Genomic DNA, 27030 nt, shown 5'->3' on the forward strand with positions numbered 1-27030 from the left:
ATTTCTCTCCTGGGTCTGAGATTTTGGGTCGGGGTATATATAGGACACAGGATAGGATTGTTCACGGTAGGAATGGGTGTATACCAGATAAATACCACGAAGACAGATTTTCAACAGATATGGACCATGGTTTTGAACAGCTAGGGAAGATTGATCAGATACAATAATAGTATACCCAGTCACCACGTATGCTCATAGGCTTAGATGTTGGGTAGATAGATGTTGTGAGGGTTGAGGTGAGGTGAGGTGTGGTTTTGGCATATACATGGAACTGCTTTATATGTGGACTTCCTGTGATGAGGTTGTCGTTGGGATTAAGTGTTGGGTTTGGAGACTAGAATAGCTGCTTTAGATGGGCAGAGGAAGTTGGGGTGTTGCTGTAATGGATCTCAGGCCAAACATCGCGAGGTTAGATGAGAAAAAAAAAATTCGGATCAGAATGAGAAAAACAGCTTCTGAGCGAGACAATGTCTAACCTGAGAGCCGAAGATGAAGTGCAGAGTTATGAGAAGAAGCATCGAGCATTGATATATAGCAAAAGTCTAACTTTGTATAATTCTCCATAACACCACGATGCAAAGACGCCCTAGAATAGACTAAACAAAACAAAACCCTGAACAAACAAACAAACACAACCACCACTTACTGCCAGTGAAGCACTCTAGGCCTCAATCTTCTCGCCGTCCTTCTTGTTCTTGCTCCTCTTCCTCTTCTTTTTCCTCTCTCCCTCGATGATATTATCCGCCCCTTCGCTGGTAGCAGTCTCCTTCTTCTCTCCCTCCTTCTTCTCCTTCTTTTCGTCCTTCTTCTCACCACTACTCTTCTTCTTCTCATCCTTCTTCTCACCCCTCTTCTTAAGCTTAACCGCGCCAGCATTCGCACCACTGCCCTCATTCTTATTGCCAAGGGGCGTACCATCCTCGTCCAGCGCGTCAAACCCAAACGTCGGGCCCGTAGCTTCGTACTCCCTGCCAAACGTGTCGCGACGCCACTGCCTGAGGCGGGCCTTCTTGCCGAGCTTCTTGCGCTCCTTGCGCTTCTTCTCGGCGTCGCGGAAGGTGGCCAGCTTCTTGAGGCCGGCAAACTCGTTGAGCGCCGCGTCCGAGGGCGCCAACAAGATATCGCGCGCCGTCATGCCGAAGGACACGGGCGACGTCTCGCGGTAGCGGAACGGGAACAAGTTCTCCTTGTACTTCTTGTCCTTGGGAGCGGAAAGCGCGCGGGGGGCGTCGAGTTCCATCTTGGTGTCGACCAAAGCTTCTAGCTTGGCCAGCTCGGCCTTGGCTGCCTGCTTGGCGGCTTGCTTCTCCTTCTTGATGTCGGCGGTAGTCTTGCGCTTCTTGGAGGGGCGGCTTTCGTCTTCGTCGGCGGAGAGGTCGGAGCCGAGGTCGGCGTCGTCGTCTTCGGCTTCGGCTTCGGCTTCTTCGCCGTCGGGCTTGGCGATGTCCAGATCGGAAAGGACAACGTCGGGCACGTCGTCGAAGTCGGGGATGATGTCCTTGATGTCGATGTCGTCGTCCCACTCGGGCTTCTTGGGTAGCTTCTTCTTCTTCTTGGATTTGCCGTCCTCGTTGTCCTCGTCGTCCTCCTCGTCGCTGCCGGACATGTCGTCGTCCGCCTCGGCGTAGTACTCCTCGCCAAACTGCTTGCGCATCTCCTCCTCCCACCGGTCGTTGTCCCAGGCGTCCTCGAGGAACTTCATCCATTCCTCGTCGGACAGCTCCTTGCCGGTGAGACCGGCAGCCTTCCTGATCTTGGAGAGTTTCTCGGCCGCCTCGTCAATCTTGAGACGACGCAGGCGAGCGCGCTCCTCCTCGCGCTGCTTCTTCTCGGCCTCCTTGCGCTCCTTCTCGAGCTGTCTCTGCTTCTTTCTGCCCGTGAGCTCCTCCTTTCTGACGGACTTGGCGTTGGCCAAGTTACGCGAGTACGTCTTGAGCAGCTCGTTGCTCTTGTTGGGATCCTCGAACCGCATGTTGTAGGCGTGCTCGAACTCCTCGGCCATCTCGGGGAAGTTGTCCTCGCCCTCGTCGGACTCGAAGGCCTCCCAGCGCGAGCCGTCGGCGGGCGCCCAGGCCTTGGACTGCATGAACTTGGAAAGGAAGTCTTCGGGGTTCTTGTCGGCGTTCTTGACGTCGAGCTCGCTAAGATCGATCGCCTTGGCGCGCGACGGGTGAACGCCGTTCTCGGTAGGCGCCTCGACCTTCTTGACGGGCTTGATGAAGGCGTCGTCGTCGCTCCACTCCTCGTCTTCGCCGGCAGCGGCGTTGATCTCGGACAGAATGTTCTGCTTTAGGTTGGCTTGTTCCTCGGCGTAAGTCTTGGGCTTGGGCGCGTCATCTTCGTCGGCACCGATGTCACCGGCCATGTACCTCTCGCGATGGTAGTCGCGCAGGGTCATGGTCTTCTCCTTCTTCTCCTTGACGGGTTGGCCCTCGGCGTCGACTGGCGTGTAGAAGACGGCCTCCTTGTCGTAGATGCGGGGATCCCTCTTCTTGATGGCTTCTAGGGTGGCGTTGATTTCGGCGTCGAGGTCCTCGGTGACAAGGAAGCCCTCATCGTCCTCGGTCTCGTCCTCGGAAGAGTCTTCGTCGTCCTCGTCTTCGCCTAGACCACCCTCCTTCTTGGACTTGAACTTTTCCTCGAGACGGTGGAGTTCCTCGCGCTTCTTGTTGTGCTCGAAACGGCGGGCGTACTCCTCGTTGATCTTCAGGTCGGCAGCAGCGCTGCTGAGGGTGGCACCTCCGTCCTGCTCGTCTTCGCTGGAGGCATCGTCGTCGAATAGACCCTTTCTAGGCACAATGGGGTCCATGTTGGCGCCTGTGATTCTGGCTTTCGCCGCTTTTGACTTTGGGCGAGGCATCTTGAGGTCGGCTGGATTTGAAGATGGTAGGGCGAAAGGGTGCAAAATCAATCCCGGCGCATACAAGACGGAAGACTTTCGACTTTGACGCCCCCAAAATTTCGTGAACTTTTTAGTGGGGCCCTTCTGGAAGTTGATGTCTGGTTGGAGACCGTTTTGCCTGCCACCAGCTAACGCACGACCCACCCTATGAGACTATGACCCTTGGCGTGGAGGGGAAGTTGGAGTCCACTCACAAGCGAGGGACATGGAGGACAATGCGACGCCTGCCCGTGGCCCGATGCCTGGAGGCGTTCGTCGTGGCACACTTGCACACTGTTCGCTGCACCAACTGGATCCTGGCTTTCCGACTGGAACAAGCTCCATCCATTTCATTGCTGTCGTCTGCCTATCACGTCACTCTCCGATTCCCAACCCGTCAACGATCCATCTTCAAACATCTTTTGTCTTCCAACAGGCACTCGCCCAACGCTCTCCGGTCAACCACTGCTCTGTTGTTCCTTGCTGTAGTTCCTCGCTGCCGCAAGCCCCGCCGTTTCCACAACCCATCCACCCAGATCAACGACAATGGCCGATACGAACGCGCCCAAGCCGAGCAGCAGCGTCAAGTTGGTGCTTCTGGGTGAAGCTGCCGTCGGAAAGGTGCGCATTCTTCGGCTGCTCCAAAGCCGTCTTAGCGAGAAACACAAGCCTAACATGTCGTTTCACAGTCGTCGCTTGTCCTCCGATTCGTCAACAATGACTTCCAAGAGAACAAGGAGCCCACGATAGGAGGTACGATTCTGAATCCATGGCGACATGCCCCAGACTAATCCAACTAACATTCATCTGTAGCCGCCTTCCTAACCCAGAAGTGCAACCTGCCTACGAGGACGATCAAGTTTGAGATTTGGGATACAGCAGGCCAGGAGCGCTTCGCCTCTCTGGCGCCCATGTACTACCGCAACGCCCAAGCCGCCCTTGTTGTCTACGACCTGACAAAACCTACTTCGCTCATCAAGGCCAAGCACTGGGTCGCCGAGCTCCAGCGACAAGCGTCTCCCGGCATCGTTATTGCGCTCGTGGGTAACAAGTTGGATCTGACCAGCGACTCGGCCGGCTCTGCCGAGGTTTCCGGAGACGGCGACGACACTGCGGAGGATTCGGGCGACGCTCGCAAGATCTCGACCGAGGAGGCAAAGACATACGCCGAGGAGGAAGGTCTCTTGTTCTTCGAGACTTCTGCCAAGACCGGACACAACGTTACCGAGGTTTTCACAGCCATTGCGAACGCCATTCCCGAGACGTCGTTGAAGAGCGCGCGTGGGCCCGGTGCCTCGCATGCCGGCGTCAGCCGCACAGAAGAGCAGAGGGTCAACCTTAACGGGCCGCGGGATGCCAACGCAAAGGAAGGTTGCGCCTGCTAAGGGATGATGGATGGATGGAGGGGGGAATGGAGAAGATATTGGACGGACGATGCGGATATTCCACCAACAGTGGCCGTGGAAGGGGACACTGATGAGTATGAGGGCGCCCATCTTCCGGTTGACGAACAACAGAGAGAGCTTTGCATTACAGACGGGTTAACGGAGTGGCTGGTCACATTGGGCGGGTTTATACGGAGTATACTTGTTTTTCTTTTTGATTTACCAATTTCCATTTCTTATCATCAAACCACGATTTACAGGTCCAGCAGTAACAGGTTAATGGTGTTTGTGTCATATATCCTTGCCTTGGAGCGGTTCGTTGCGTGTCGGTCAAAGTGTGATACTGTTTCTTGATTCTTCCATACTCTGGAATGCCACATGACGATTTGAAGACGGGAGATGGAGGCCTTGATGGACATGTCATATTGTGAGCCCAGAGATGAAGTCGAACCTTGTGTGATGACAAGAGTATGACTACCTCAATCAACACCGTTAAGTGAAGACTACTCGTCAGTAGACCTATGATAGTCAATACAAGGGGACTGCGTGCATGTGAATGGCTTCACTACAAGCTACAGTCTGATATCTCAAGTATTCAACTCGGTTAATCTCGTGAACGACCTGATTGTTCTCTTGGTTAACAGCCTCGGCCACTGCTACATCCTCTTGTGCTGTCCACTGCGTGCTACATGCTCAATGCCAGCTGCGATGTATTCTACTCTGCTGTATGTATCAAGTGGTCCGTACCTTCCTTAACAGCCCAAGGTTTCCCGCCTTTCAAACCTGCCTAAGCGGTTAGTGGGGTGTTAGACAGCGGAGGCACGTGCGCGGGGACCCGCCAAAAAATCGCATCCCGCCCCATTCGGTTTGAACGCCGAGAAAACGCGACACCACCAGAGTCACTTCCACTTCAACTTGCAGCAGCAAGATTCTCCTCACCTCACGGATTCGCCTTTTGGGCAGAACGACCTCGACAACGCACTCTCTCGCGTTATTGAGAGACATTTGCGCCTCTTCAATCATCAAGCCTGCTAGGGCTTCGACAACGTGAGCTCCGGCTTGCCTTTTTTCGCAACAAGCAATACCACCGAGCAGCATTTGATGCGATAGCGATCGCGGATTACATCACTCAGCGATATTTCATACCTTCCTCGGAAGACAGGACGCCAACGAGCGCCTCTCCATGTCCTTGGACTCTTCATTCCTACACCTCCTCTACCTCTAGGAGGCCGGTTGCGCCTAGGTTGAAGCGCAGGAAATCGCAATGGCGGCCACGATCTCAGAAGAGGCTCTCGCCGAGGTCATTAGGTTCGTCTCTCCTACCCCGCCATCTCCCGGCAGATGGCAGATATGCTGACGACTACAACAGAACTCTGAGCCCAGAAGACATCCCGGCGAAACTGAAATGCGCCATCTGCAGTAGATTGGCTGCGAATGCCTTCAGGCTGCCCTGCTGCGAACAAACCATTTGCGAAGACTGCCGGTCAACACTACCTACCTCTTGCCCCGTATGCGAACACTCGCCGCTCTCGGCGGAAGACGCCAAACCTCACAAGTCTCTACGGACCACCATTAGAGTCTTCCTTAAGACATATTTGAAGAAACAACAAGACGCACGCGCCAGGGAGTCAGCCCCTCCCACTCCCATTGAGTCGACACCGGTGTCTACCACGGCACCACAGCTACCTTTGCCCAGCGATTCGGTGCCTGAGGAACAGGCCCCAGCACCAGAGCACCAGCAGCAGCCAGAAGAGCCTGCGCCGGCGGCTGATGAGCAAGGTGCTGGAGAAGAACATGCAGGAGCCGAGGGCCAAGAGGGAGAAGATGCTCCCAAGGTAGAGGGTGCTGACTCGGCGGACCAGGAAGCCGACCAAGATGTAAGCGAAATCGGTCAGATACTGCTGGCCATGACCACGGGTAACTGACTAGATGACAGGCCACCGAAAACCCCGCCGAGACTGCCGCCGAAGAAACAACAGCCGACGGAGCGCCCGCCGAGGGGGAGGGTGACGCGACCGAAAACCCTGAAGAGACAAAAGACGGCAAAGAGAATGAAGAAAACGCCGAGGGCGACGACGCACAGCTCAAGCCCGCTGGAGGATTTGGATTCGGGATGAACCGCTTCCCGATGAACTTTGCCGGTGGCTTCGACCAGATGCAAATGATGATGGCCATGCAAAATGGCTTTCCAATGATGGGTTAGTTCGCCTCGATATGTGTTCCTTTCTTCCAAATCAACCAGATAACTAACCACCCGCGACACAGGTATGCCCGGCATGAACATGGATCCGATGAGCGCGATGCAGCAAATGTACATGAACGGGGGTTTTTCTGGCATGGGCATGAACGGCATGAACATGGGAATGGGAGGATTTAGCGGCGCAGGCGGCAATGAATCGAATAATAACTGGAACGGGCAGCAGTCATCATGGAATGTCGGCCAAGATAATTTCAATCATCCAAATGCTTCTGGCATGGGCAATGGTGATTATGGCTCGTTTAACTCTGGCTCCTTCCCGCAAGGCAACTTCAATCAAGGTAATTATGGCAACGGCCAGTTCAATGACTATCGCCGGGGTGGATACGGATTCCGTGGCGGTAGAGGACGTGGCCGGGGAGGTTACGGCGGCGGCTATGGCGGTCGTGGCGGCTACAACAACGGCTACGGCAACATGGGCGGCATGAACGGTCCGATGGGCATGGGCGGCAACTACGGAGGAGACCAGAACTACCCGAACCAACAGTACGGGGCAGGCATGAGTGGCTCCATGCACAACGGTGGTTTCCCTGGCGGCAGCGTCAGTGGTGCTTCTCAAGATGGCAACAACGAGAACAAAGCCGAGGGTGCTGCAAGTGCTGACCCGAACGTGGACGAGTTCGGCCGCTCGTTGCGCGAAGACACTGGAAAGAAGGAGACCGAAGATGGCGATGCTGCTGAACAAGATGCTCAAGGAGCTGACGGTGAAGCGAAGCCTCCTGCTACTGCTGAGAGTGATGGTGATGCCGACAACGCTACCACTGCACCCAACGGTGATGCCACAAACCCCGATGCCGGCGCGGAAGGTGATGAAGGCTACGCCCACAATGGCTACATGAACGGTGGCCCTGAAGGCATGTACCCCGGCGACGGCCCCGGCTTTATGGGACCTGGCGGCTTCGGCGGAAACATGGGCTTCAACAACGGCTGGAACGGCCCTGGAGGATTTGGCATGGGTATGGGAGGTGATGGTTACGGACCCATGGGTGGCATGATGCCCCTTGGACCTCCCCAACCCCCGCCGGTTAACCCGGATGTGCCCGCCAATGCGCCCAAGGGCCCCAAGGCCATGCTGAGAGGACTTCCCAACACCAGTATCAAACATCTCCAAGCTAGAGGCTGGGTAGATAATAAGAACAAGCCGCAAACGCCCAACTCCTTTGGCCACGGCGGCCCTGGTTCGTCCCATCATGGATCCCGGTTTGCTAGCCCCTCCGCGACCGCCGACCGAGGCCGGTCTAGGTCCCGGGATAGGGATGATGATTACCACGGCGGAAGAGATGACAGGGACAGGGACTACTATCACCGTGAGCGCTCAGATAGGGACAGAGAGCGTGAGCGCAGAGATCGCCGTGAGAGGTCATACTCCCCCGGTGCCGATGAGCGCAAGGAACACCGTGACCGACGCAGAGAAAGACGTCAGCGCTCCGCTAGTCCCGGTGGCGCTGACGCCGCTAATGGCGCCGAAGGAACCAACAACGATGGCGATGACCAACAACACGGCCACTCCAGCAGCAGCAGAAGACACAGGAGGAAGCACACCTCCGCCACCGTAGCCGACGAAGAAGGCGGCAACCAGGAACGTTCCCGGTCCGCATCCCCTCCCGCCCCCGGCGCTGCCGGCGAAGAAGCATCCCGTCGGTCCCACCGCAGCAGCCGTAAGGAGCGTGATTCGGAGAAACGCCGCGACCGATCCGACCGCGATAAGGAGCGTGACAGAGAGCGCGAGTCCCGTTCCGACCGCAAGGATCGCAAGGAAGGCCACAGCAGCAGCCGCCGCGACCGCGACCGTTCCGACCGGGACATCAGAGACAGCGGCGGTCGCAGCCACCGCGACGATCGCGAGCGGGATCGCGGCGACAGGGACCGAGACCGCGACCGGGACCGTTCCGACCGCAAAGACCGTAAGGAAGGCGGCGGCCACGGTAGCAGTAGCCGCCGCGATCGTGACCGCGGTGATCGAGGAGACCGTGAAAGAGATAGGGACCGCAGTCACAGAGATGAGCGTGACCGTGATCGCGACAGGGATAGGGAGAGAGATAGGGACCGCTCTGATAGACATCGCTCGTCTAAGAAGTCTTCTTCTTCCAACAACCACGACGCCGACGGCACTGCTGCTGCTGCTGCAGATGCCAGCGGAGTCCACCCCGATCGGCGCTCCTCGCTTGCTTCTTCCAACAACGCTGCCGGTGCCGGTCCTGGACCAGCAGCCAACGGCTCTCTAGACCCGCACGCCGCCGAGCGCGCCGCCCGCGATCGCGAGCGTTTGCTCAAGGAGACGAGACGGATGGCTAGTCTTGCGTCGAGCTTTAGTCTGGCGGGTAGCAAGCGGAGTCGGGAAAGTCGAGGCGGCGGCGGCGACAAGGACGAAGAGCGGGAGTCGAAGAGCAGAAGAAAGGAAAGTGGCAGCGGTAGGACGGCCAGGGGAAGAGGAGAAGTGGTCGCCATCTCGATGGAGGATGAGGAGGAGAGAATGAGGAGGCTGGAGGCGGAAAGAGAGGCGGCGAGGTATGATGATTAGAAGTCTACTGGTCCGTCAGAGAAAGAGAAAGAGGGACAGGGAGGTCAGGGAGGTCAGGGGCTGGGACGGAGGCCGAGGCTTAAGATCGGGGGGTTTGCAGCTGTGGATCTGGCCGGTGGGACTGGGGCGCAAGTGATACCTGGCGCCATAACAGCCGCAGCCGGAACCGCAGCCGGAACAGCAAACCCACTGATGGCAGGCACGGCGGCGAGGGGTGAAAGCACAGATGGGAACGGCGATAACGACCTTGAAGAAGGGGAGATTTTAGAGGGAGAGCAAAGTGACAGCTAAAGACCCAGGAAGAGAGAAAGAAAAAGAAAGCGAAGAGGCAAACCGAGTGAGGAGAGGAGGAGGGCGTTGTGGAGGGCAAGGACTGGAAGGAAACAGTGAGTGGAAGTAAGCTTTCAAAACATGGCTGGCTCTTGAAAGAGTAAACTTGAAGCTGGAAAGGAAAAGACAGGGGACGAGAGAGAGAAGCCTGAAATTCAGCGGCAGAAAATGAAAGGAAAAAAGTAAAATGAATCATCAAAAAGAAGCTCAAGGGACAAGCAGCTGTTGTACGTTTTATGTGTTGTGTCTTGTCTTGCTGGCTGGCTTTTTTCTTGCGTTGCTTTTGTTGTTGGTATGATCTCCGCTGCGTTGTAGTTGTTGTTGTCATTGGTCTTGGTCTTTTGCGTCGAAGACTCGAATGAAGGGGGTGCGTGAGTTGGTTGAAGTGAACACCAAACCAAAAAAACGTCCTTACATGACGTTCAACTACATTGCTATTACGAGACACGGAGGAGGGTAACTGGTCAGTTATGGGAGAGAGACAAAAAGACAACGCAGAGAAGGGAAGTTGCTGTACATATCAACGAGGTTGGTTGTGCGTGGATATGGTAGATGGGACATAACTGGGTCAGGCGGTTTGCTTGTTGTCCTTGTTGTCGTCGTGGTCGTCGTTGTCTTTACTGCAGTACAGATCAAGTACATAGAGGTAGGTAGACAACGTTTGTTTGGTAACTGTACTATACATGAATAAGAACATACTCTTAAAGAAGCCCGCTGTAGCGGTGTATTGTTCGAGTGTCTTGTTCGATTGTCTTGTTCGATTGTCTTGTTAGGTGCGTGGGTGTATGAATAGTTCATAAGGTTTTCAGGTTGGGTCGGACTCCTGAGCAGCGACCATATACCTAGTCTAGAGGTAGGCAGCAGCCTTAATAAACTATTCATCGACTAGGAAAAAACACATACGACCATACCCACTGGAAAACTCGGGATCCCGTCCGCTCTCCCATAGATAAGCCAGTGAGGGGCAGCTTATATATGGGAGTTGGAAGGATATGAACCGGGTCTTTTAATCACGTGGTAGGGTCAAAAAACTGAACAACCACCTCCCATATCCATAATCGTTCGGACGGAGGCAAGACAGTGAGTGGGGAGCCGGCGCTAAAAAGATGAATATAATTGGGCCGATTACGAGACAAGTTGGCCGTCCTGACACTGCGGCTAGCCCCGTTAACGTTTGTCAAAATGCAATATCCGCGGTATAGGTATACTAGCACAATTCTCAGTCGCGGCCGTACAAGCTCCTCTTCCAGTAGCTGAATTGTGGAGTTCAACGAAAGCATTTCTTTGGCAGTATGAACAGCTGCTTTATGTCTTACGCCTACAGGTCCCAAAGGAAATGAAAAGTAAGGCATCAATGCATTGTCCGCTCAAGGACACTGGTTATCACAACGCCTTGGTTGTTGACAGCAACTGGCAGCCTAGGCTCTACTGCAATTTGCAGGTTCCATTTGGATTTACAGCCCTACCCGCGCCACGCTCGCTGCTTGGTACACTATTGCCAACCCTGTAGACCCCGTGACGGAAAGCCACGACCCTCGCCCAACCCAGGCAATTGGCGTGTAATTGGGAGAAAGCCGCCAGCCATCTCGCGCCTAACAAGGTGACAACGCAGAGCCCTATGCTCCCTCATACCCTCGAGAAAACACAGTGTTCTAGTTTCTTTTCCTTGTTTTGTCCTAGATGGCAGGAGAGAGGAATTCCCGGCGCTTTCATAAATTCGATTCATTAATCATCAACCATAGCATCCTCACCACAGTCAAGACGTTTCTTCCTCAAAGCTACGATGCGTCGACGATTCCGCTCGTGGATCCCGACGCATTTCAAGCGAGACAGAAATACGGAGAGTAGAGAAGGTTCTAAGGACCAAGAGCAGTCTCGCCCTGAACCTCTGCTCGAGTTGCCGACGTCTACACAGCACATCCCCGCTACTCCCTCTACGTCCACCCCACGACCCTCAGCTGCTCCAGCTACCAGTTCCACCGACGTAGAGACGTCCGCCTCACGGTTCTCAGCCGCTCCAGCTACTGGTTCCGTCGACATAGAGACGTCCACCCCACGACCCCCAGCCGCTCCGGCTACCAATCCTACCAACACAGAGACGTCCGCTAGCGCAGATGACACTACTACCAGCTTACCCGTACAGCTCTGGGATCGTGCCTATAATGAGCTTAAACAAGAAGAGGTCAAATTAGTGGACGCATATGAGAAGATACTGTCCCGACAGCTACAGGATGGCCCCGGCTCAACGGTGCCCGAGTCCCAGCCGAACACCATCGCCCAAAACACCTTGGACAGGCGCTGTCAAATGACCCAGCTTATCAATGCTGGCCTAGCCAAGACTGAGAGGGAGGTCAAGGTGAAAGAGAGCCTTGGCGTGGCTGTAGATGTCGTTCTATCTGCAAAGAACACTATAAGTGCGGCAATCCAGGCCGTGCCCCAAGCTGCGCTCGCTTGGACCGGCATTTGTATCGCTTTAGAGGTATGTCTACTTGGAGCGTGGTACTTCACATGCTAACTTCTGCAGATATTCATCAATCCTATAAAAGCGACCGAAGCCAACCGCAAAGGGATCGACTACGTTGTTAACAGAATGAACTGGTATTGGAATTTGTCGAATAGCCTTCTCAAAGATCCCACCAACAACATCAGCGAACTCGATGGAATGAGAGGCGAATTGAAGATCCAAATTGTTGGCCTCTACAAAGCGCTCCTCTCTTACCAGATTAAGAGTGTTTGTGCTTATTATCGCAACCGCGGCTTAGTCTTTCTGCGGGATATGATCACGCTTGATGACTGGAAAGCTAATTTGGGGGCTATCCGAGAGGCCGAGAACTGCTTCCAAAACGACGCCCAAACATACAACAATCACCAACTGGCGTCTGATGTTAAGCAGCTCGTTAGCTATGCAATGTCAGAGAAGGACCAGCAATGTCTAAAGCACGTACGCCTTACCGATCCTCGCCACGATAAAACCCGCATCGAACAGACTAAAGGCGGCCTTTTGCAAGACTCGTATCGTTGGGTCCTCGATAACGCTGACTTTCAAAAATGGCGTGACGACCCACAGCACCGACTGCTCTGGATCAAGGGCGACCCCGGCAAAGGGAAGACTATGTTGCTGTGCGGCATCATCAATGAGCTGGATCAAGGCAATACTGCCAACGCGCGCCACTGCAATGTGGCCTACTTCTTCTGCCAAGCTACCGACTCTCGTATCAACAATGCAACCGCCGTATTGCGCGGCCTAATCTACCTACTTATCGACCAGCAGCCATCTGTCCTCTCACACGTGCGGAAGGAGTATGACCGTGCAGGCGAGAATCTCTTCAAAGATGCAAATACATGGGTCGCCCTATCGAATATTTTCACCAATATTTTACAAGACTCAAGCCTCCGAACGACCTACCTAGTCATTGACGCGCTTGACGAGTGCGTTGCAACAGACCTGCCGCAACTTCTCGACTTCATTGCTCAGCAATCATCATCTGGATCTCGAGTCAAGTGGATCGTCTCAAGCCGTAATTGGCCGCAAATTGAGGAACGGTTGGAGAAAGCCGCAGATAAAGTGAAGGTCTCCCTGGAGCTAAATGCGGAATCCGTCGCAGCGGCTGTCAATGCGTTTATTCTGAAGAAGGTGGATTACCTAGAAGAGCTGAAGAAGTACGACCCAATTACGAAAAAGACCGTTCAGGACTACCTGTGCTCTAACGCGCAAGATACCTTCCTTTGGGTGGCGTTGGTCTATCAAGCGCTTGAAAAGGTCCAGAAAGGGTTTACCCTAAAAAAGCTACGCATGTTTCCATCTGGGCTGGATGCTCTATATGCGCGGATGAGAGAGGATATGAGCCAGTTCGATGAATCCGATCTTTGCAGGCACCTTCTTGCTATTGTTACAATTGTTCGCCGGCCAATCAGCCTTGAAGAACTAACTACTCTCGCCGACGAGCTTAATAACACTTACGACGCTTCCGAGTCATTAGAAACAACTATAGGGCTTTGTGGTTCATTTCTAACAATACGAGAACGGACCATCTATTTTGTCCATCAATCAGCTAAGGACTTTTTACTTGGCAATGCCTCTGATAAAGCTGGCAACCAAGCTTCTCAGGAGGCGTTCAAGTGGATATTTCCTTCTGGAAAAGAAGATGTGAACTATACCATCTTCTCAAGGTCACTTGATGCCATATCTACAACACTGCGACGCGACATATACAGCTTAAGGGCACCGGGATTTCCAACTGACAAGGTCCAAGTACCGGATCCGGACCCGCTAGCGACGGTGCGGTACTCGTGCGTCTACTGGGTTGATCACTTGTGTAACTCGGTTTCCAGTACGAACACAAACCGGAATGATCTTTTACAGGACAACGGGGTTGTCTATACATTCCTCAAGACGAAGTACCTTTACTGGCTCGAAGCTCTAAGTCTACTCCAAGCTATGCCTGCGGGCGTTGTTGCTATTAGAAAGCTCGAGGGCCTGCTAGTAAGTACAAGTCCAACTCCGCACTAGGAACTTGGTCTAATTAGAGATATAGGGAGGTAACGATCAATCGCAGTTATCAAAGCTTGTTTGGGATGCTTACCGGTTTGCTCTATCTTATAAGTCAATAATAGAGCAAGCTCCCCTTCAAGTATACATATCAGCGCTTGTATTTGCTCCAAGCGGTAGCTTGATAAAGAGGAATTTCAGCACAGAAGAACCTGACTGGATTCAAACTAAGCCGGCTGTAGAATCAGATTGGAATGCATGCCTCCAGACCCTAGAAGGCCATAGCGGCCCCGTTGCCTCAGTGGCATTCTCGCCTGATAGCCAGCGGCTTGCGTCCGGTTCGGCGGACAACACGATTAAGATCTGGGATTCGGCGTCGGGGAGCTGCCTCCAGACCCTAGAAGGCCATAGCCACCACGTTGACTCAGTGGCATTCTCGCCTGATGGCCAGCGGCTTGCGTCCAGTTCGGGGGACCACATGATCAAGATCTGGGATCCGGTGTCGGGGAGCTGCCTCCAGACCCTAGAAGGCCATAGCTATTGGGTTGCCTCAGTGGCATTCTCGCCTGATGGCCAGCGGCTTGCGTCCGGTTCGTGGGACGAGACGATCAAGATCTGGGATCCGGCGTCGGGGAGCTGCCTCCAGACCCTAGAAGGCCATAGCTACTACGTTGGCTCAGTGGCATTCTCGCCTGATGGCCAGCGGCTTGCGTCCGGTTCGGAGGACAACACGATCAAGATCTGGGATCCGGCGTCGGGGAGCTGCCTCCAGACCCTAGAAGGCCATAGCGGCCCCGTTGACTCAGTGGCATTCTCGCCTGATGGCCAGCGGCTTGCATCCTGTTCGTCGGATAAGACGATTAAGATCTGGGATCCGGCGTCGGAGAGCTGCCTCCAGACCCTAAAAGGCCATAGCGACCGCGTTTACTCAGTGGCATTCTCGCCTGATGGCCAGCGGCTTGCATCCTGTTCGTCGGATAAGACGATTAAGATCTGGGATCCGGTGTCAGGGAGCTGCCTCCAAACCCTAGAAGGCCATAGCCATTGGGTTGAGACAGTGGCATTCTCGCCTGATGGCCAGCGGCTTGCGTCCGGTTCGAGGGATGAAACGATCAATATCTGGGATCCGGTGTCGGGGAACTGCCTTCAGACCCTAGAAGGCCATATCGACTCCGTTCGTTCAGTGGCATTCTCGCCTGATGGCCAGCGGCTTGCGTCCGGTTCGGAGGACAACACGATCAAGATCTGGGATCCGGCGTCGGGGAGCTGCCTCCAGACCCTAGAAGGCCATAGCTACTACGTTGGCTCAGTGGCATTCTCGCCTGATAGCCAGCGGCTTGCGTCCGGTTCGTGGGACGAGACGATCAAGATCTGGGATCTGGCGTCGGGGAGCTGCCTCCAGACCCTAGAAGGCCATAGCGGCCCCGTTGACTCAGTGGCATTCTCGCCTGATGGCCAGCGGCTTGCGTCCGGTTTGTGGGACCAAACGATCAAGATCTGGGATCCGGCGTCGGGGAGCTGCCTCCAGACCCTAGAAGGCCATAGCCACTACGTTTACTCAGTGGCATTCTCGCCTGATGGCCAGCGGCTTGCGTCCGGTTCGTGGGACGAGACGATCAAGATCTGGGATCCGGCGTCGGGGAGCTGCCTCCAGACCCTAGAAGGCCATAGCGACCGCGTTTACTCAGTGGCATTCTCGCCTGATGGCCAGCGGCTTGCGTCCGGTTCGTGGGACGAGACGATCAAGATCTGGGATCCGGCGTCGGGGAGCTGCCTCCAAACGATTAATACTAGTACTGCGATTGTTCATATATCGTTTGACGATACTAATCGCTACCTACATAACAACGTTGGACGTATTAAAATAGTTACAGAAACTACCGAAAGCCAAGTTGTACTAGATAATCCAGAGAGCCATGGCTATGGCTTGGGACAGGATGGGTCTTGGATTACTTGCAACGGCCAGAACGTACTCTGGCTGCCACCGAATTATCGACCGTTTAGTTGTGACCTCCAGGGACGGATGATATCCATCGGCAGCGTATCGGGACTGGTTTGGTTTATTGGCTTCTCGCAAGACATATAATGTATTCCATGTCTTTCTCAATTCCTTTCTCTCTATTTCATTTTTCTAGCGTGCCACCAGAAGGGTCTGGGAGGATAGGCAAATTTATAGGAATTTTGTAAATTCTGGTAACCTTCTGTGACGAACGGCAGTCTGGTCTGCCTAAGTGGGATAGCTGAACGTTGATACTATCAGAAGACGTTCGGTGAAGCCAAAAGGTTCACAATAAGTATGGTAGCGTTATACTAGTCTCAGTGATAATGATCTGTTGACTACTATCGAACTATCTGATAATCTGAGTTCTCCAGCCGTCCCTTTATACTAATCCTGACGATGCTGTTTTGTGATCTCGCAGTCCTGGCTCACCATGGCTCACTGGTGTTTTGCTGGGCTCACTGCTGCTTGGCACGTGAGCCTGTCTTTGTCAGCGTGAGCCTGCTTCCCCTGCAGTCCTGTTGGTTTGACGTTACACTGCCCTGCCTGTTGTGTCTCGTCAGTGTGATTGGCCCGTGTGTTCGTTTTTTCGTAACACCTTCTACTGTTGTCAAGATGATGTATTCCATTGCGAAGAAGCAAGACTATTCCATCCCTTGACTCTCCTTTTACGGGTTCCTGTGCGGTCCAGATGCCACGGGATTAACTCGTGACTGCCCAGTCATGGCCAAGCTTGGTACAATAGTAGAGGCCTCGATTCTCCTCGATCGGATAAGTAGTCTCTTCCTTGGTGGTGCTTGGGTGAGCCAACACACTTGCAGTAGCTTCGTCACAGCTATATGGTCTTGGTTTGGGTGCAGGGAATCGCGACTTAACCTATGTCTTTATACTACTAACTAGGTGTTGAAGGTACTCAAGACTTTCCTTCACACTAGTAATTCGGCTTATATGAGCGATGAAATTATAGTCCTCTTTCTGGATCAACTATGCTGGCTGATGAGAAGAAGCGCACAGTTTTGTGAATGGTTGTCACTCCATTCCAGCATTTTCAACTCAGAATTCTACCTGCGGCTTTGAACTTGGTTGTGATAACCTGGAATAGGGCAACGAGTTCCACAACTTTACGCCCCTGCCGCTGAAGAATGAAGACGAAGATTTGAAAAGGCTAATATTAAGATAGAGGAGCTCCGACCCATTGGCAGGTAGCTCCGTCCTCGCAAGGTCCCTGGTCAAAGCACAATCAATGGAAAATGTCACGAAGCGTATGCAAGCACTAAGATAGGACTTTGATTGTTGTGCGAGGAACAGGCTCAGGATTGTTCTAGTTTAGGATCGTTCTGGGTTAGGATCGCTCTCGCTTAGAATTCTTCTACCCTAGGATCGTTCTAGTATAGGATTGTTCTAGTTTCTTGGATGATTCTAGCTCAGGATCGTTCTAGTGTCTGGCTGGGATCGTTCTGACTTTGGATTGTTGTTCGTTGTTCGTTCTAGCATACTGCTCTAGAGAGCATTTTGCTTATTGGTTAGATCCCAATGACAGTTAGATGGTTCAGGTCCCTGGGCTTGGCTCTAAAATCTTTACCAGGCGGTTTAGGGTGGAATCTCGCGCAGCCGTAGGAGGGAAAGGGACTCCTTGATGTAGCCCACCTCTGAAATCTCGGTGGTGAAGGCGAGGAATAGTTTGATATAGTTCTAGAGAGCTTTTTGATTATCGGTTCGAGGAATAGTTGATTCTGCGGGTTTAGAATTACTGTGACCGTTGTGTGGAGGTAGAGGCTGGCTCGCGGGCTCCGGAACGGCATATACCTGGTGGCCGCCGGCGGCGCAGACGGCGGTCCAGACGGGTATGAGTGAAGCTCTGGATATAAGAGTAGAGGTATTATCCAAGGCGCTTTACCAAATGCCAAAATATGGAACTCACCCGCCCAAATCCACCAATGGTGGCCATCAACGGAAAGCTGAAATCACAAGACCGCGGCTCGTTGAGCAATATCCTCATACAGCTTCGCAAGTGTCTTTGCCATCCCCTCGTCCACAGGGGCAGCCAGTCGATCGAAGACCGGAACCCATTACTAGAAGTCACAAAGCGGAACCTTATCGAGGCATCCTCTAAGCTTCTAAGGGTAAGCAATCGATAATTAGGAAGAAGTACAGAGTCCGCCTTCGGCAACGCTGGAGTAATTAGGGTTAGAAACCTCCTTGGCCGTGGCCTCCTCTTCTATGGTTGTTCTCCCTCCGGGTTCCGTCCATCGTTCGCCCGTGCCGGCTGCCCTCCGTGTTCCGCCCCGTGGCCCGTAGCCCTCCGGACCTTGCCCGGCCGCTTCGCCCGGCGGCTCAGGCCCTAGTACTCAAGGTGGAAGCCCGTGGCGTGGTCTCAGTGATCGTAGTTGGACAGGTCCTCCTTCAGCTCTGGGATAAGAACGAGGTTAATTGCCCCTAGGTAGGATCGGTGCTGTGCGTATTAGTCTGATCTTTGCCGGTGTGGTGCCGCGCCGGCTGCTCCTTATCGGCCTGCTGTCGTTTTATCGGGTCCTTTTATCTTATTCTAGCGGTGTCATTGGTCTGTGGTGGTTAGGCGGCCTTTGAGGTGCTTGTCGTCCCGTGTTTTGGCACCGCTGCGCCTTGTTTGCTCGTTCGAGACCGTTCTGAACGGGTCGATAACGGTTGCGTAATCCCCTCTTTTGGTTGCAGGTATAAGAACCCTTCCCTTCCCCCCTCTTCCTCCTCCTCTTCTCTTCCTCTTTTCGTCGCCGCCGAGAAGCTTTCGCCCTGCGTCCCTGTGGTTTCTTGTCCCCCATGGCTGCCCTTACCCCCTAGGAGCGTGTCATCCACGCCCGTTGCCGGGTCGCTGGCATCGAGCCCGACGACGATGAGTTGTAAGTATTCCCTTATTTTCGTTTGCTCGTCTTGCCCTAACTCTTCTCGTTCTCCCAGCGGCATGCGCCTGCCCCCTTGGAGCTGAGCTCTAGGTGAGCTTCGCCAATTGGGAGCTGGCTAATGTCGATGGCGTTAACACTGCTGTGGTCGCTACCCGCCAAGCCACACTCGCTACTGCGGCCGACGAGTTGTGGACCGCGTACAGCACCTACCACATCGACCACGCCGACTTGAACGACAACCCTACCCCGCGCGCTATTATGCGGTGGTTGGTTGGCAAGCTCGTTGACGAGGGCTGGCGCGCTCCCCCCGACCTTGCCCGCCTAACCCTCGCAGACCCCTTGCCCCCGTTGGACGCTGAGATCGAGGATCCTGCCGAGGTGGCCGCCGACGACGTTCCTGTCCCCGAGGCCGCCGCTGCTCCTGCCCTCAACGAGTTGATTGCTGCTGTGGAGGTTTTCCGCACCGTGCTTACCGAACGCCTCGACAACCTTGACGCCCATCTCGATCGAGTCGATGCAAACATACGTCAAGAGGTGGCGGGCGTGGTCACGGCTGTTAGGGCTCTCCAGACTCAGGTGGAGGAACTTACTGCTGCTAATGCGAATGCAGTGGCCGCACCCCTGGCAGTGGATGATGGTTCCGTTGGTGAGGTCTGACTTTGAGATTGGGATTCGATAGGCGCAACGGCCGCGCGCGAGGGTAAAGCCCTTGAGGAGCGGGTTCAACTCCTGCATCGATGATACGCGACTCTAGTGCGGTCATAATATTGTTTCATCCTTTCTCGGACAAAGGTCAATTCATCCTTCAGTGTTTGATGCATCTCAGTGAATCGCTCGGCCCTAACATGGGCACGCGGAACGATTGCCTCTGAGTCCCATCCCCTGCGAGAGCTCATCTCGTAGCCGTAATTAGCAAAGAAGGGTATTACCTTTATCGTCTCGGTCTTGGAGCTGTTGTATGACATTTGAGCGGTAGAGAGCAACTCGGCCCAGTTGTCCTGCTCGTAGTTGATATATGCCCGTAGGTATGCTTCCAAAACCTGATTTATGCGTTCCGTTTGCCCATCTGTTTTAGCGTGGTACGCGGTAGATATTTTATGCTTTATATTAAGTTTATTTATGAATGTTTACTAATATTGTAATGAGAAGAGCTTATTTTTGTCGGCTACGAATTCCTTTGGCCAGCTGTGGTTGGATGTGATGAATTGTATGAAAATGTGTCTTAATTGTTCTACGTTAGTATTTTCTCTGAACGGTAGGAAGTAAGCGAACTTTGTAAATTTGTCGACAACCACCATAATACTATCGTATTCAATGCCAATGGCTGGGTCTCGAAATATGGGTAACTTTGTGATGAAGTCCATGGTAATTGATTGCCATAGTCCTTCTGATACTGAGAATGGTTCGAATAGACTATATAGTTTGTAACGATTAGCCTTGGTTTTGTAACAGATTTCGCATTCGTACAGGACTTCTATAACGACGTCTTTCATTTTAGCGAATCCGAATATTTCCTACACTCTAGCTATCGTACGTGCAATACCAGCGTGTCCTCCTTCTTCAGGAGACTCGTAAATATCCTTTACCAATTCCTTCTACAACGACAGAGGTACCCATAGCTTTCCTTTGTACAGCCGTAGTTCGATTGATGATGATAGGTGTTTTTGTACTTCCTCGTCGTCTACTTTATCCTGTGCCTCGGTAATTCGTTGGATCCAGTCATCTGGGTCCACCTTAGCGACATTGATGTTGTAAATCTCGAGGTCATCTTCGAAATCATGGCTTGGTAGAGGCTTGTGTACCAGTGAACCGTCATTGTTGGCTTGGAACAGGGCTGGTGAGGTAACTGTGCCTTCGTTCTTAGTGGTTCGAAGGTCTTCTCTTCTACTTAAGGCATCGGCTCGTGCGTTCTCAGAGCTTTTTCGGTAATAGATATTGAAATTGAACTGTGACAGGAACTCTAACCCTCGGGTTTATCTTTGGTTGAATTCTTTACTCGTAGTAAAATACGTCAAACTGCCGGAAGGTGGAAGATAGGAACGAGACAAGAGTCATCCGGGATATTACGCCGTTAATTGTTCCACCAGCGGAGATCCTTTGCACATATGGTGCCAGCCACCTCAAACATCTCATCGAGAGCGTCAACGAAGGGTGGAACAACTCGATCCCTCTCACCAGCACCCGTCCACAGCCTGACTACTCCGTTGGGTTCAGGCGAGGTGCGTTCACTGAGGACCAGCTCGCCAAGTTGTCGCCGTTCATTGGCGACTTCATCGCCGGGGATCAGTCTCTCTTTATGGCTACGTACTACATGTACTTCCCGTTCCTAACCTGCGAGGTGAAGTGCGGCGCCGCCGCGCTCGACATCGCAGACCGGCAGAACGCCCACAGCATGACCCTCGCGGTACGAGCTACTGTTGAGCTCTTCCGTGCTGTTAAGCGCGAGGATGAAGTCAACCGGAAGATCCTCGCCTTCTCCGTCTCGCATGACCACACCTCGGTCCGGATCTACGGCCACTACCCGATGATAGCTGGGAAAGATATCATTACCGCCATCCGATCCATAAGTTTGACTTCACCGCGCTTGACGGAAAGGACAAATGGACTACGTACCGATTCACCAAGAACGTCTACGAAATATGGATGCCCAAGCATTTCGAGAACATCTGTTCTGCCATCAATCAGTTGCCGTCGGAGTTGGACTTTGATGTCCCACCACTTTCCGAGACGACCGGGCTTTCCCAGGATTTGGGGAACTTGATGCAGTTAGATGCCAGCTGCGCTTCTCTGCCTGACGAGCGGGGCAGCCAGTCGAGCAATGCCGGGCAGGAGGCGGTCACTCCAGGTACCTCATTCAGTGAGCCGAAGAGGAGGAAAGGATAAGGCCCGGAAGGGCCGTAATATATTAGAGGGTAGATAGCATAGGATTCAATTGACCGTCATCTTCACCTTGGCTACTTCGCTTCTTGCCTTCCATCGTTTATAAACCAAGTCACTGTCCTGGCCAGGTGCTTTGAGTGATCACCCTAAATATTCGGGTACCTTCGTTATGGCGGTCCCCCAGTAGACACTTTTACGGTAGTTTTACATGTAACCGAATAGAGGCCTTCAGATTGCACTATACAGCAAGAAGAATTAAGATGAGCCTAGCTACTCCATTCCGACACAGTAGCCAGCACAATGTGGTTCTATGAGATTCCTCACTGGTCAACTGGCGACTTCGTAGCGAGGGCGACGGTGCCTCTGCTTTTCCTGTTTGCCAGCGTGTCCCTCGCCCTGTCATCGATGCAGGTTATCCTCGCGGTGCCGGCGGATGACCCATGGTTTTCTGGACTGGGCCACTCTGGGCTGCAGAAGATGGGTCGGGCGTTTTGGGTGTTCTCTGCCCCTGATGAGGACCGTTGCCATCGAAGGCCGCTGCTTCGTCGTTAGTTCCAACATGTGCGTCCGCAATGGAGGAAAGTAACAACAAGCCAAGGTCAACGGTCGCCCCGCCCTCTCCCAGCAACAACAAGAAACCGACACCAGCGCCGTCGCCGACCCCTCTCCATTCACCAGCGGCTGCAGACGCAGCTCCTTCGTCACAGAAGAAGGCTTCGAAATCGCCCTCCCATCTCCCCGCAGCGGCAGTCACGGCCGTCCCAAGAAACTTCGCAGGCGGTCCGTCTTTGACGAGGACGGTAACGAAATCGTCCTGCCATGCTGCGACGACCAAGGTGATGGTGAAGCCGAGGCGGAAGCCGAAGTCGATGACGAGGCTGTTTCCACCACCACGGCCAAGACTTCCTTGTCTTCTGCCGCTCCGGCTCCGGTTCAGGCGCCGAAGCTTGACAGTAGAAAGACTTTCAAGTCCCCTGTCATTGATAGATCCTGCGGTGCGAAGGCGGAGGATGAGTTTGTGTCCTGCGGCGGTTCGGCTATCGTGTCGCCGTTTGGAGACGTGATTGCTGGTCCGCAGTGGGAGGATGATGAGGGTATCATTTGGGCGGATGTCGACTTTGAGGATTGTATCCGTGGACGGCTGGATTTGGATACTGCGGGAAGTTATTCGAGGTATGTTTCTTTTCCTTGGCTTCAAGTGGTGTGTTGTTCTATCATTGCTGGGCGTGCAACAGCTAACTAGGTGGCGGCGTAGGAACGACTCGTTCAAGCTTACGGTTGAAGGACTCGATTTGTCGCCTTTGCCGTACCATTAAGAGTGGCACATATGGTGATGCAGGCTCTGGCCGGGGACTAAGTGAAATTGTATACCAGAAATAGTGTGAAGCTTCTTTTGTTGGCGAAGTCAACCCAGTCTTATCTTCCGAATAGAGTGCGGAACCCGTTCCAACAAAGCCTGGTACTGGTCAGAAGAAGCGAAGAGATTCAGCGTTCCAACTCTGTATGCCGTGGTATCCGACCACTCTAGTATCAGGAATTGCATGTCGAAGAATGTGCAGCAAAGGAGCAGACAATCCCAAGTCTCTGTTACCAGCCTCTGATATACGGGGTCATCCCGCGTCCGAGGCCTGTGAACGAAATCTACCCAGCCCCTCACGCCATCTTTTTCGAAATTTACCTCGAGATACCCTTCATCAGGATAATCGGGCCACTTCTCGTGGTTGTCCTGAAACTGAAGTTGGAGCACCATATTCTCCACCAGAGATACATCGACAACTCTGGGATAATTCTTGTGCTATCAGATGAGGATGCCGAAGGGGTTGGTGACAGCAAGAGATCCACCAGCTGTACGTGAGCACCGTTATGCTCCTCGGCCCAAAAGATTGCCTTGCGCTCAAGTCTGTATTCGGAATCCTCTTCATTCCTCAGACTTGGATTGATCTTGGAATAGTCGACCCCCTTCTGGGCTTTCCAACCGAGCCACGACCAACTGGGAAACCCTGGTCGTCGTCGTACCTCAAAACTGCCCTCTGAAGGTTCAAAGAAGAACCAAAGAGACTGAAAGAATTCCACTGGTAATGTTGTTCTGTGTCTGGATTGTGAAGTGTCTTCCGGTGACTCGTACCTTTGCAGCAACACTCCATAGTACGTATAGAAGGGGCATCGTGACAATAGGCCTCTGATGGCGTCAAGAGCGTCCCCTTCGTATGTTAGATCTCTCGTTGAAAATTGTTCGAAATGACGGAACGCATCGCGGAGGTCAGTGGCCCCCCTTCGATACCTTTTGGTTTCGAATATTTGAGACAGCACCGGTACAGGTTCATGAGAAATAACCCCGGTAGATCCTCTGGAAAGAGCTTTATCTTCGCACCATATCTGTGCTGGACACACGAGGTGTGCTTGGTAGTTGGTGAAAATCAGAAGTCGACGGGATAAGACAGTCTCCTGATATGTCCATCCCCGCGTGGCCCAGATCGAGTTTCGGATTACTTCATGGGCGGTAGGGAGGGATCCGACCAGGGCAAAAGAGCCGATATTGACATAAAGCTGCTCCCTTCTTGGCCTCCAGCTGACTCCGGGAAGTCCATAGGTGGAGTCTTTACCAGCGGCTGCCACTATGGTCAGGTAGGCACCCTGGTATATGTTATCCATATTCTGAATCTGGGCCATCTTGTCCGCGTTGTCATTTTGGTCGATACAGCATTGATCAACCCAAAGATAACGCTTTCCGATACTCTTTACCACGACGATGCTGTCCCCGATGACTTGAGGAACATCCTCTGGTACGAAAAGCCTCCCCGTGCCCTGCTCCCTTTTCAACATGCCAGCCGTCGAGATACCACCCCAGACGTAGCTGGGGGCCACGTAATCGGCCCCAGGCGACAGCCTAACGACTTCACGACTAAAGCAGTCGATACACCGTAGCGGAGCAGAATGGGTTGTGTTGCGGTTGGGCCGACTCTCGATATGATCATGATCACATTGCTGGAGCCAGCCCTGTATCAACTCGAAGTTGATATACCTGGGGAGAACGCGCCGCCCTTTAGTTAGGAAGAAAGGGCCTCTGTAGCTGTCGTCTGGTGTTGTCGGTGCCGATTTGTCAGGAACAAAGTACCCGTTTGCCCTGAGTGTGGGCTCGCAGGCATAGTAAGCCTCGTGACCGTCATCCAAAGTCTTGTGGGTGTATTCTGATAGCTTCCCTGGGACAACGCTGCAGACGGTCGCTCCAGAAATGCTTGACTTTGGAAACGATGATTTCGAAACGTCAATCGTTGTGAACAGCCGCAGATGGTAGTGGTCGACGGAGGGAGTCATAGGTGCTTGGGGCCAACGTGCGGAGTAGAAGAAACGGCAAAGTATACATGTCGCGTCTTCTCTGAGAACACCGAGATCTATCAGGCCACAGTGTTTGGCGCGAGTACTTAGTCTTACCCATGTTCGTGCCTTCAGCGAAGTGCTGTCAAAGAGACTGTAAAAGTCAATCCCCCTGCATCGTTCACAAAGATCGTCGGTGCTTTTCCCAGTTGTCTCGCTATGTTGTTCTTGGACAAGATAGCCTGAGACGGGCGATCTGGAAGAGGAACGAGATGTCATGGCCGGTACTGTAACCGATTTGGTCACTGTTGGAATCAAAAATAATAAATGGCCAATTTGTATGACAGTGAGGGGTAGATGAAGCTGTGGTGATGCCGAGCCTGGCAGTTCAATGTTGGCGTATGTTCAAGTAGAGATTCTATGACGCCCGCGGCTGTGATCAGGCTCAGCTGCGACGTGCTTCTCGCTGACTCCATAAGTAATCATCAGCCTTTTGTGTCACATTGGCACCTCCTTGGCGCCCCGAACCCAGGGTCCCGCAGTCCCGAGAATACGGGACTACGGGACAGGTTTGAAGACCAGTATATAAGAAGGCCGCTTCCCGGCCTTCGTTATTCTGGTTCGTTAGCAAGCAACAGCTTCTACAATCGATCAGTACCTTTCGGCTACTACTACCGTTGTTCTTATTCCCAGCGATATACTCCTGTGCTTGTAACGGTTCGTCACAACTCGGTCAGAATACTATTACTGATTGGTTCGTTATATAGCCTTGATATATTGGATACTGGTGGGGCGGCGGCGTTTATTATTGCCAGTAGGAGCGACATTTGCAGGTTTGCCAAGCCCCTGACATCTGGCCCAAACCAGTTCGATTTTAACACCAAGCATTTGAGTCTAAAGTAACATCCGCTTGGGAGTAGCCCCGTTAACGTTTGTCAAAGCGCAATATCCGCGGTATGGGTATACTAGCACAGTTCTCAGTCGCGGTCATAACAAGCTCTCTTCCAGTAGCCGAACCTTGATTATTATGGACTTTGTAATAGTAACAGTAGGGTTGGCACTGGTACTGTGCGTAATAAATGGATAAGGTTCTACGAAGGAGAGAAAACTAGCTCGCATAGTGTGACGAACGGCAGTCTGATCTGCCTAAGTGGGATAGCTGAAGGTAAGAACTATCAGAGTCGTTCGGTGAAGCCAAAAGGTTCACAACAAGTATGGTAGCGTTATACTAGTCTCGGTGATAATGATCAATTGACTACTGTCGAACTATCTGACAATCTGAATTCTCCAGTCGTCCCTTTATACTCCTGGCCGTCCTGCCTGTGTGCCTGTTTTGCATGTTGGCTCACGATGCCTTCCTGCTCACCGTGAGCAGTGGCTCACCGTGAGCACTCTCCCGTGGTGAGCGCCCTTCCGGCCAATCCCCGTCTGAGGTTACACTCAACCATCTCTAACAGTGCTGTTGCGTCCCAAGGGCTTGGTCAGCCCCTGTGTCGCTTAAGTTCGTAACAGGAAGCAACCACAGCCAAAGGGTGACCGGACGAAGGCTGGCGTCAGAAGGAAGAAGGATAATGGTTGAAAGCACTCAGGAAGATCCACATGTATGAGACCGCTAGATAGATACCTTGAGGCCTCAACAAGGCCCGGTACGTACCTCAGTACGTACCAAACCTCTGTGGCATAAGAAGGCCTTGAAACCCAGCCTTTGGTTGAAGGTTGAAAGGGATCAACAAGGCCTTCGAGACCAAAGTAGTTTACTAGTTGAATTGAACTACTGTTCCAAGCCCTGCACACAGCCCTTGTCACAATATTTCAGCTGACAAGCCTGCAACTTCGACGTCTTTATTCATGTCAACATAGAGATAGCTCACGGACTTGACCTCAACAATCCGTCTACGACTCGTTTCTTTCGTCTTCGACTCGTTGCTTCACTTTTATCACCCAGGTGCGGTCAGTATTATATGCGAGACGTGAACCGCCTGTTTCTACGTCGGCTACCATACAAGCATCACCACTGCAATCCCGTCGGTGACGGCAACTACGGCACCTATCTACACGACGACTAGAGGGGCTCCCAATACGATAGGAAGCAAT

At 53.1% G+C, this 27030-nt stretch overlaps 7 protein-coding genes and 1 non-coding gene across 8 annotated transcripts; 5 read left to right on the forward strand and 3 right to left on the reverse strand.

Moving 5' to 3' along the window:
* Positions 1-481: 481 nt before the first annotated feature.
* Positions 482-2993, reverse strand: B0H65DRAFT_471327 (KRI1-like family C-terminal-domain-containing protein). The gene has a single exon (XM_062827089.1). The coding sequence runs from the start codon at positions 2858-2860 to the stop codon at positions 662-664; it is 2199 nt and encodes a 732-aa protein (XP_062679049.1). The 5' UTR covers positions 2861-2993; the 3' UTR covers positions 482-661.
* Positions 2994-3331: 338 nt separating this feature from the next.
* Positions 3332-4393, forward strand: B0H65DRAFT_249666 (ras family-domain-containing protein). The gene is made up of 3 exons (XM_062822442.1): positions 3332-3502; positions 3571-3634; positions 3695-4393. Exons 1-3 carry the CDS (start codon positions 3428-3430, stop codon positions 4264-4266), a joined length of 711 nt encoding a protein of 236 aa, XP_062679050.1. The 5' UTR covers positions 3332-3427; the 3' UTR covers positions 4267-4393.
* Positions 4394-5530: 1137 nt separating this feature from the next.
* Positions 5531-9044, forward strand: B0H65DRAFT_430916 (uncharacterized protein; the record flags this gene model as incomplete). The annotated part of the gene is made up of 5 exons (XM_062824913.1): positions 5531-5574; positions 5636-6143; positions 6203-6464; positions 6532-8478; positions 8563-9044. The coding sequence occupies 5 exons, from the start codon at positions 5531-5533 to the stop codon at positions 9042-9044; spliced, it is 3243 nt and encodes a 1080-aa protein (XP_062679051.1).
* Positions 9045-9083: 39 nt separating this feature from the next.
* On the reverse strand, positions 9084-10378 carry B0H65DRAFT_249744 (uncharacterized protein). The gene is made up of 2 exons (XM_062822443.1): positions 9892-10378; positions 9084-9808 (listed from the first exon to the last, which is right to left on the reverse strand). Exons 1-2 carry the CDS (start codon positions 10254-10256, stop codon positions 9124-9126), a joined length of 1050 nt encoding a protein of 349 aa, XP_062679052.1. The 5' UTR covers positions 10257-10378; the 3' UTR covers positions 9084-9123.
* An 8172-nt stretch (positions 10379-18550) lies between these two features.
* B0H65DRAFT_471349 (uncharacterized protein) lies at positions 18551-19496 on the forward strand. Its single transcript, XM_062827090.1, has 2 exons — positions 18551-18738; positions 18797-19496. Exon 2 carries the CDS (start codon positions 19000-19002, stop codon positions 19396-19398), a length of 399 nt encoding a protein of 132 aa, XP_062679053.1. The 5' UTR covers positions 18551-18738; positions 18797-18999; the 3' UTR covers positions 19399-19496.
* Positions 19412-19482, forward strand: B0H65DRAFT_t343. The gene has a single exon. It is a non-coding gene; the product is annotated as a tRNA-Phe (tRNA).
* A 583-nt stretch (positions 19497-20079) lies between the features above and the next one.
* Positions 20080-21624, forward strand: B0H65DRAFT_510316 (uncharacterized protein; the record flags this gene model as incomplete). Its single annotated transcript, XM_062828388.1, has 3 exons — positions 20080-20143; positions 20829-21241; positions 21310-21624. The coding sequence occupies 3 exons, from the start codon at positions 20080-20082 to the stop codon at positions 21622-21624; spliced, it is 792 nt and encodes a 263-aa protein (XP_062679054.1).
* A 1366-nt stretch (positions 21625-22990) lies between these two features.
* Positions 22991-25356, reverse strand: B0H65DRAFT_249825 (heterokaryon incompatibility protein-domain-containing protein). Its single transcript, XM_062822444.1, has 2 exons — positions 25054-25356; positions 22991-24997 (listed from the first exon to the last, which is right to left on the reverse strand). The coding sequence occupies exon 2, from the start codon at positions 24934-24936 to the stop codon at positions 23296-23298; it is 1641 nt and encodes a 546-aa protein (XP_062679055.1). The 5' UTR covers positions 24937-24997; positions 25054-25356; the 3' UTR covers positions 22991-23295.
* Between the last annotated feature and the right edge of the window lie 1674 nt (positions 25357-27030).

This window comes from Neurospora tetraspora (assembly GCF_033439725.1).
Source record: "Neurospora tetraspora strain CBS 560.94 chromosome Unknown B0H65scaffold_6, whole genome shotgun sequence".
NCBI lineage: Eukaryota > Fungi > Ascomycota > Sordariomycetes > Sordariales > Sordariaceae > Neurospora > Neurospora tetraspora.

What these genes read in the sequence shown, in the direction of transcription:
- B0H65DRAFT_471327 (XM_062827089.1), bottom strand. Translation starts at nt 2,860, where the DNA reads ATGCCTCGCCCAAAGTCAAAAGCGGCGAAAGCCAGAATCACAGGCGCC.
- B0H65DRAFT_249666 (XM_062822442.1), top strand. Translation starts at nt 3,428, where the DNA reads ATGGCCGATACGAACGCGCCCAAGCCGAGCAGCAGCGTCAAGTTGGTG. An exon ending in GTGAAGCTGCCGTCGGAAAG is followed by an intron (nt 3,503 to 3,570) that starts GTGCGCATTCTT and finishes GTCGTTTCACAG; the next exon opens with TCGTCGCTTGTCCTCCGATT. An exon ending in CAAGGAGCCCACGATAGGAG is followed by an intron (nt 3,635 to 3,694) that starts GTACGATTCTGA and finishes ATTCATCTGTAG; the next exon opens with CCGCCTTCCTAACCCAGAAG.
- B0H65DRAFT_249744 (XM_062822443.1), bottom strand. Translation starts at nt 10,256, where the DNA reads ATGAATAGTTTATTAAGGCTGCTGCCTACCTCTAGACTAGGTATATGG. An exon ending in ACAACCAACCTCGTTGATAT is followed by an intron (nt 9,809 to 9,891) that starts GTACAGCAACTT and finishes GTCTCGTAATAG; the next exon opens with CAATGTAGTTGAACGTCATG.
- B0H65DRAFT_471349 (XM_062827090.1), top strand. Translation starts at nt 19,000, where the DNA reads ATGCGGTGGTTGGTTGGCAAGCTCGTTGACGAGGGCTGGCGCGCTCCC.
- B0H65DRAFT_249825 (XM_062822444.1), bottom strand. Translation starts at nt 24,936, where the DNA reads ATGACTCCCTCCGTCGACCACTACCATCTGCGGCTGTTCACAACGATT.